This window comes from Berghia stephanieae, unplaced genomic scaffold (genome assembly GCF_034508935.2).
Source record: "Berghia stephanieae isolate SIO BIC M18660-M18661 unplaced genomic scaffold, UCSD_Bste_1.3 scaffold2714, whole genome shotgun sequence".
NCBI classification, from domain to species: Eukaryota; Metazoa; Mollusca; class Gastropoda; order Nudibranchia; family Aeolidiidae; genus Berghia; species Berghia stephanieae.
Window position 1 is genome coordinate 399 of NW_027623861.1, and position 8,772 is coordinate 9,170.

Genomic DNA, 8,772 nt, shown 5'->3' on the forward strand with positions numbered 1-8,772 from the left:
CTAGCGACTCTTCTAACACCAGTGCCTGCTCCCTAATTTGTCTGACACTGTTTCATACACACTGTTTCAGATCTTTATCTCACACCAGTCATCATCATTGCCTTTTTCACCGTGGGTCAGGGTATATGCAACAGAAAAACAGTTTCCATCCTTCTCTATCCTGAGCTAACATTTTTTTTTATCTCGTTCCATGTACTATTACTTCTCTATATATCAGCTTCTTTAGGCTTTGTGCCTGCTCCCTAATTTGTCTGGCACTGTTTCAGACATAATTTTTCAGATCTTTATCTCACACCAGTGCCTGCTCCTTCTAATTTGTCACTTTGGCATTTTCAAAAACACCGGAAGTATGCATTTCTCATCGTACTTCTACGATATTCACATTTCTGATCCAATGGGAGCGATCTATATTCATGTTTTCGTCCAACCGAGTCATCAATCACGTGATTCGTTGCTGTCCAACGATTGGACATTTCTGAACACATGAAAACACGCTGCTTTGTTTATGAAAATTGTAAACATACCCATGTGTCAAGCTGAACACAATAACCAATCGTAATGTTAGATAGTTCAAAATTTGTGAACACTTTTCACTATGCAGGTCACTTTGAGCACATTTTGCAATGTGACCAATGACCTCGAGCACATGGAAAGTTAATATAGATCATGCCCATTCATCCCCGACGTATTGACGTTTTGACACGATCGGTGACATATCAATTTGATTTTTCAAACACTTAAATGTCTCATTGTTGATGAATTCAAAAACGAGTCGCGGTCTCCCCGGCCAGGCAGCAGCCTCTTATGGTTCACACTACTATGTTATGACGATCGACCCAATCAGCAGCAGCAGCCTCTTATGGTTCACACTACTATGTTATGACGATCGACCCAATCAGCAGCAGCAGCCTCTTATGGTTCACACTATTATGTAATGACGATCGACCCAATCAGCAAAGTTAGGTATGCATTCGTGCACCGTCGCGAACCCGCCGGGTAGCATCGTCACAACACACCTTTCGACTAGATGCTCTCCCGTCTCGGATTCTTGCCCACAGCGGGGACATATTGGACAGGTAGTAAGACCCCACCGGTGTAATGCACTTGCCGTTAGGCATCTCCTCGACCGAAGCCGATTCGCAGCCACCCAAGGTCTCCTCTTACTGGTATCAAAGCCTGGCAACTTCTCACCAAGCTTAGAGGAGTGTAGGTCCCCGCCCCCACGAGGGATTGAATTCGTCCAAACCGACTTCCATCTCGTATGTGCAGCTCTGTCCGTAGTCAGGGATTCTGCGTACAAGGGCTGCCGGGACTTAATTCGGCTCGAAACGGGGGCACCGTCCATTATTCTCATCAGAGGGGTATCCCCATTCCCTCTCTCTTTGATCTTACTCAGCCAATTTCCCGTAATCGTCTCCCTCCGGACATCGGGGGGCTGGATCGCTGCCACTATCGGGCCCCATTCTCTAGGGCTTGTTGCTAACGTTCCTGACACTATTTGCATCGTCTTGCTAAGTTTTACATCCACCTGCTCAACGTTTCTGCTTCTACCCCACACTGGAACGCAATACTCCGCGGTGGAATAGCATAGTGCCAAGGCGGACGTTCTCAGGAGCGCTTGGCTAGCGCCCCAAGTCGATCCCGCCAGCTTCCTCAGAAGACTATTCCGCTTCTCTATCTTCCGGCAACCCCTTCGAGATGCACCCGATAGGTAAGGCTGCGATCCAACGTCACCCCTAAATATTTTGTATGCGTCTCATATGGGAGTGGCTGGTCCCCGACTAGGACATTCAGTTTGCGGGTGTGCCAAGCACTGCATAGGTGAAATGCAGTGGCCACGGTTTTTGAAGTGTTTATCTTCAGGTACCACTTGTCGAAGTAGGATTTGAGTCTGGTGACGTCCTCGCTAAGTACGCTTTCGAGACGGGTCCACACTTTACTCTGAGTAACGAGTGCCCAGTCGTCCGCGTATCCCAGCCTCAGGGAGGAAGTGTTCGGCATATCGCTAATGTAAACGTTAAACAACATTGGCGCAAGTACCGACCCCTGAGGGACCCCATTCTTCATTTTCCTTACTTTGCTCGTGGCGTCTCCCAGCGCGACGTGGAATTGCCTTTCCCCTAAGATCGAAGAGAACAATTTCAAGGGTTTTTTTGCACCTTATGATTTTTGCAAGTTTGAGCATCAACCCTTCGCACCAGACCGTATCGTACGCCGTTGATAGGTCTATAAAGACAGCACATGTTTGCTGTTTTCACTCGTATATGCTCTGTAAGGGCAATGACCTGCTCCGTGGTGCACCTCCCTTCCCTGAAGCCCGCCTGCTCGGGTGGCAGGGCAGCGTCTAGGACCTGCCCCCATCGGTTTAATTGAACACGCTCCAGCAATTTGTAAAGACAGCTCAGCAGCGATATGGGTCTGTAACTGTCGGCCTCCTTCGCCGGTTTCCCTGGCTTCAGGATGGCAACTATCTTCGCATGCTTCCACACTGGTGGAAGCTTTCCTGTTGCAAGGACGTCGGACATTGCCTCTGCCAGCCAGGCCCGTGCCCTGGGGCCCAGATGCGTCACCATATCGGGATATACACCATCTATCCCTGCTGCTTTGCCGTTCTTCACATCGCTAATGGCTGCACCCACTTCTCGGGGACTGAACGGGGCCGTCCAGTCCGACTCCTCCGCAGGTAACGAGTCCAAAATCGTACGGTACGCCGTGCGGACACCGCGCTCAAAAGCCTGATTAGGAACCCGTTTGCTACGGTTCTTAATGTTTTTGGCAACTGTGTCTGCCTCACACTCCGGTGCAGCCTTCGCGTAATTCCGGTCTGGGTCCAATTTCTTTATCAAACGCCAAGCGTGGCGGCTGGAGTGTGTAAAGTCGAGACTTTCCACGATTTCCTGCCACCGTTGCTTCCTTCCCTCTGCCAGAGACTGAAGTAGTCTATCGGCTACGTCCTGGGACTGGGTCTGGAATGGCAGGGCAAACCTGCTCGATATAGGAACTGAATTCCTCCCAGTCAGCCTTCCTGAAGTTCCATCTGCAAAGTGGGAGAGACTGCACCCTCGGTATTGTCACCCCAGCTGTGACAAGAACCGGCCTGTGATGGCTATGCGGGAAGTCCCCGATGACTGTTCGCTTCACCTGCAGCGGTTCACCGTTCGCGCCTTTCGTAACGAGGGTGAGGTCTGGAGTATACTCTTTCTTATGACGGTTACCCCCGAAGGTACCCTTGGCTGTAGGATCGTACACTAGGTGTAGATCATTACAGTCCATCCATGAGCGGAGTTGTCTACCTGCCTCGTTGCAGTCTCGGTAGCCCCATTCGTGATGGTGGCTATTAAAGTCCCAGACAGATGGAAGGATGGCTGACCACCGGTACCGGTGGTGTAGTCCAAGTCGCTCTAGGTGGTTTGTAGATATTATGCAGACCCAGTCCATCTACTTCCACGGAAATTCGGTTCACCCCATTGCTGTCCGTTACGCTCTCAATGATCCTTACCTTCGATGGCTCTTTAGCGTAAACGCTAACCCCTCCTTTGAGCCTCGAAGTGTCCTCGCGTTGGACCACCGTATAGTCTGGGATCTGGAATCGGGAAGATTGCGCGCCTGAGTAAAGGTGGGTCTCCTGTAGCAGGAGGATATCTACGCTATGGCGGCCAGTAGCTTTGATAAAAGCTCATTTTTTGCCATACTCTGGCTCTCGACATTCAGGACAATATGTGCGTCAGGTCGCTATCCCCATCGTCGCATTTTCCGATCGGCAGGCCGCGAATCGATTGTGTAGAGGGACGCTTGCTTTTTTCTTAACGTGCCGACGACCCTGGCGACACGAACGCGGTATTATTTGGCTAGGCGGCAGACCGCTTCGCCATTGACTGAACTGATTTGGAACCTTCATGAACATAGTAGTGTGGCACCCGGGATAGCGCTGCTATTCGGGCACCGGGTTGGATCAAATTTAGTCACACATCGGGGCGAGCAGCTCATGTGGCTCGTTGGCTCGATACCCTGATGGTCTCGTGACGGTCAACCGGGATTTACACCTTTGCCCTCCCGTGTGGCTCAAGCCCCCTCACCAGCAGCAAGGTAAAGATCCACGAGGGGGCCCGGCCAGGCGGAGTTGTCGTACCAGTAAGGTCGCGGCCTCGAGGCCCGATCTCCGCCGTGACATTTTACATTCTCTGTTGTCTTCTGGCACTTTCCTTCTCACTTCATTTCTTGTTATTATCAACACTCTACTCACTTTTCTGAATTAAAAATTCACCCCTACATGTTAAGTGTTGCTGTTAGCTTGTTTGCGCTTTGAGCACATTTATTAGTGGACATTGCAGTGTATAAAAGACCACATTTTATCCCTCAGCTTTTGCTCTCTTATAACTGAACCACGACTTTCGTATGAAAAATCATAGACAAAGGCAAGAACAGAGAGAGAGAGAGAGAGAGAGAGAGAGAGAGAGAGAGAGAGAGAGAGAGAGAGACGGGGAGGGGGTAGAGAAAGACTGAGAATGAAAAAAGATGGTGGTGGTAGGGGGTGGTGGGGTGAGAGAGAGAGAAAGAGAGAGAATGAAACAAAAAGAAGGTGGGTTGGGGGGGGGGAGAATTGCAGTGTTGTTGTTTATCGAGACTAGTTAGGAAAGGCCAACTTAGTGACTCAATAGGCGTTGACAAGGGACGGATATGCAGGGAGGATTATCTCTAATTAATGGCACCAGGGTTATCGGGTCAGGCAGCGGTTTAATCAATGGATTTAGTTGGTCACTGGTGGTAACGTACTAAATCTTGAGGTCTTACCTCGCTTCCTCTTTCCTTGGGGTGTCCATCGCACGGCCTTTCTTATCAGTGTTTCATCAGGTCTGCGACAGACATGCCCCAACCATTGCCATTTTCTCCTTTTCGTGAGACTCTCCAGAGACTCCACTTCGGAAATTACATTTCTTACATATCATTTAAATCGACTTTTAAGACAGATATTAAGACTTATTTTATTAGGAAATATTAATAATAGATCAAAACCAGTTTCCGTTTATGGCTTATTTTCATGATATGGATGTCTTAAGCATGTTTTATGTATGATCTGTTATTGTAACTTTTTATGTTTGTATTGAAAAGGTGCCTAAAGCTGTTTGTATATGGAATAGGCATGATATAAACGATTTAAATTACAACTTGTCCAGCGAGATCGGATAAGTCGGAAATTTGACCTTTTGGTCGGACAGGTTAGGAAAAGTCGGAAATTCTCTGTCCAAGGTCGGGGTTTTTTTCGACCAACACTCGAGAGATGATGAACAGGGTTTGAATCAGTACAGCATATACTTCATTATTACAAATGATTTAGGTTCAAGATAAATAAGTATACATTTTTAGGTGTGTTTATCTTGTCAAAGTATATGCATAGGTAGGAATTCTCATGTATTTAGTTCAATGTACTTCTACAACTACGACTACTATTACTACTTAAAAACCATTATATTATATAACATCACGACAATATATATTATATTCAATCTCCTTCACTAGACCTGCACTATTATACAGGTCTTTAAGGACTCAAATTTTACCAAATTCTGATTTTTGTTCCAGATTCAGATTTTAAAATCAAAATTATTTATAAAACTAAATGGAAATGTGTTATTTTACCCAGAAATTGACACATGTACAAATTTAAGTGCAGGACATCAGTTCAAATTTTTTTTGAAGGTGACGATTCACACAAATAAGAATTGAAGATACGTTTTGACTTAATTCCAATTTGTTTTATTCTCAGTCTGATTTTTTAACCTAAAATATATAGATTTTTGTTAGCTTCCTGCGACAGGTCGTGGTTATACCTTTTAATCTAATTGTATTCACCAAGAGGGCAGAAACATGAAGCTCTAAGGAACATTTCCTGCCATTGGTATTTCTAAAAGGCATCATAATCCTTTTGTGAAAATATGTTTTGTCCTATCTCATATGTTGACCAAATGCCTCAAGGCAGTGTTATGTGACATATGTTTAACATCTCGAACAATTATGATACTATTTGAAATTATTTAGATTTTGACTCGCTGAGAACAGAATCATAATCAAACCCTTTTAAAATATGTATTATTATATGATTTTTAAAATGTATTGAATAAGCGGTAATACTCAGTTTGGCTCATTTACTCTGTATATGTGAAAAGGAAACCTTTTTTACTTTTTGACTTATTCTTTCTTTCACCAACAGTTCCCAGTCCCCAACCCGTGGAGCCTCAGCTTTACCGTCTCAACTCAACTTACTCCAGCCCTCCCATCCCCGGCAATGCCAACTTCACCAATCCCACCACTTCCACCACCACAACATCCACGACATCAACAGCCAATGCCAGCAACAACAATGACAACAGCAACAATAACAACAACAATAATAACAACAACATCCCTGTTGATGATGTGCCTTTGGCCTCATTACTGTGAGTTTTTCAGTGTAATCTATGGATACATAGACCTATAATAAAATGTGAGAATGGCATTGTTCTCTGATTCGTTCTTAATGTTTCACTCATCGTGTTTTATTGATAAAATGTCCATATTATCTGTCTTTGTTGAATAAATTTAAGGTTCTATTTTATTTTCTATTTCATTTATTTCTTCGAGTTTCAAGCAGCAACATTTTCATCATCCAGAGACTATCATAGGACCGAATACAATGGAGTACACTCAAACCTTTACTCAAAACTGTCTACACAGTATCTGTTTTCATTGAATAAATTGAAGCTTCCATTTCATTTCCTATTGTTATTTATTCTCGGGGTGAGATATTTAGAAGTTAACTCTCTCTTTACCAACCATTTTTCCTGAAACATCACACCCAGCCAAGACAAAAATGGAGGGGGGGGAGAAGTGTTATCAGACAAGTTAGCATTAGTATGAAAGTTAAATTTTGATATCTATAATGATTTAACATCTTTTGATGTTCCCCCCAAAAAAAAGGCCGAATTAGAAATATTTTAGTTGTTCCCCGACGAATAGGACAATTTTCTATTTGTTCATAAGGAGAGGGTTAAGTAACAGACACATAAATAAGACTGCTGTTGGAAAATGCTTCACTTCTCTATTTGACTCCCTTCCACTGTAATTCTCTTTTTTATTTTATTTTTTTATGAGAGAAAGTTGAGACTTGGATATCAAATGAAAATAGGTTTCCATTTCAAACAGTTCCAAGTTTATATGTTAAACATCAATTAAAACTATCATGTTTTCAATATTCGTCACTTCTTATGGCAGGAAATTCATTCATACCCCAGTAGATTGGACTAACATTCAGTTTTGTGACCATTCTTACCCTCCAGATCCCTGACTTCCCTCAACATTGCTTGAGTTTTATGACAAGACCTGACACACTGTCCCACTGAACTACTTATTCCACTACAATAGAATATACACAGATTATTTTTTATCTAACTTCTAACTCTTTTTTCCCCCTTTAGAACGGCTCCCCCACGACGAGAAGGTCTTCGTGAGAACCAGGACTTGAACAAGGAAAACAAGGAAGATCAGTCCAGTGGGGTCAATGAGGACCACGTCGCCATCCTAGTTGCCAAAGGATTCAGTCGCCTTCAGGTCTTGGATGCTCTACGGGTGTCCAAGAACAATTTGAGAATGGCCGAGGATATCTTAGAAACTTTTGTGAAACAGAACGGATGATTTAGAATGCTGGTGAAATTGGTGGCAGTGGGAGATGACATGATTGATTATGTTGATGACGATGCCTGTGATTTGAATGATCTGTGTTTCTTTATAAGAATGCAATAATTGTTTGCTGTTATCGTTTTTGTTACTACCACTGCTATGACTTCTACAACTTCTACCACTTCTACTACTACTACTACTACTACTACTACTACTACTAATACTACTACTACTACTACTACTACTACTACTACTACTACTACTACTACTACTACTACTACTACTACTACTACTACTACTACTACTACTACTACTACTACTACTACTACTACTATTCAGATTTTTTAAAATTTACTACTACTACAACTCCTTTTCCTCTTCTTCATCCTCCTCCTCCTCTTCCTGCTCCTCTTTTTATTTCTAGAACTCAATGTCTATTTGTGTTGAATTCAAATGCAAAATGACGATGGTGATATATTTCCGAAATTGTGTTCGAGTCGAGTATAAATGTGATATGTGTATGCATGCATGTGCAGAAGTGTGTGTGTGTGTGTGTGTGTGTGTGTGTATGTGTGTGTGCCTGTGTCAGTTTGTGTGTTATGCGTGCACGTTAGTCCTGCATGTGGATATATTATCTTATTTCTTATCATTTATCATAATGACATAAATATCTTTATTAATATATTATCTGTATGAAGTCCACTGTAAAGGAACATAGCGAGACCAAAGGCCTTAAGCTGAATATAAAGAAGACCAAACTCATGAATACTGACAAATGCAAAACAGATGCCATCATAAAAATCAATGGAGAAGAAATAGAAAGAGTAAAGAATTTTGAATATCTTGGAGCCAGGATTGAGTACAACGGGAAATCGGCCCCAGATATCAGGAGGAGACTAGCAATGGCAAGATCAAAGCTAGAAAAGATGAATAATATCTGGAAAGGGCAGTGCATTCAAACAAAAATCAAAATCCTCAAAAGTGTTGTTTTCCCAACTGCAACATATGGATGCGAAGCATGGACTATCAGCAAAGCAGAGAGCACAAAGATCACAGCTTTTGAAATGGCATGCTACAGAAAAATACTCAGAATATCATGGACTGAAAAACAAACAAACA

General features: G+C 43.3%; 1 protein-coding gene across 1 annotated transcript; it reads left to right on the forward strand.

The window, feature by feature from the left end:
- Positions 1-1,027: 1,027 nt before the first annotated feature.
- On the forward strand, positions 1,028-8,654 carry LOC144961507 (uncharacterized). The gene is made up of 3 exons (XM_078894669.1): positions 1,028-1,079; positions 6,209-6,434; positions 7,452-8,654. The coding sequence occupies exons 1-3, from the start codon at positions 1,028-1,030 to the stop codon at positions 7,666-7,668; spliced, it is 495 nt and encodes a 164-aa protein (XP_078750795.1). The 3' UTR covers positions 7,669-8,654.
- Positions 8,655-8,772: the final 118 nt, after the last annotated feature.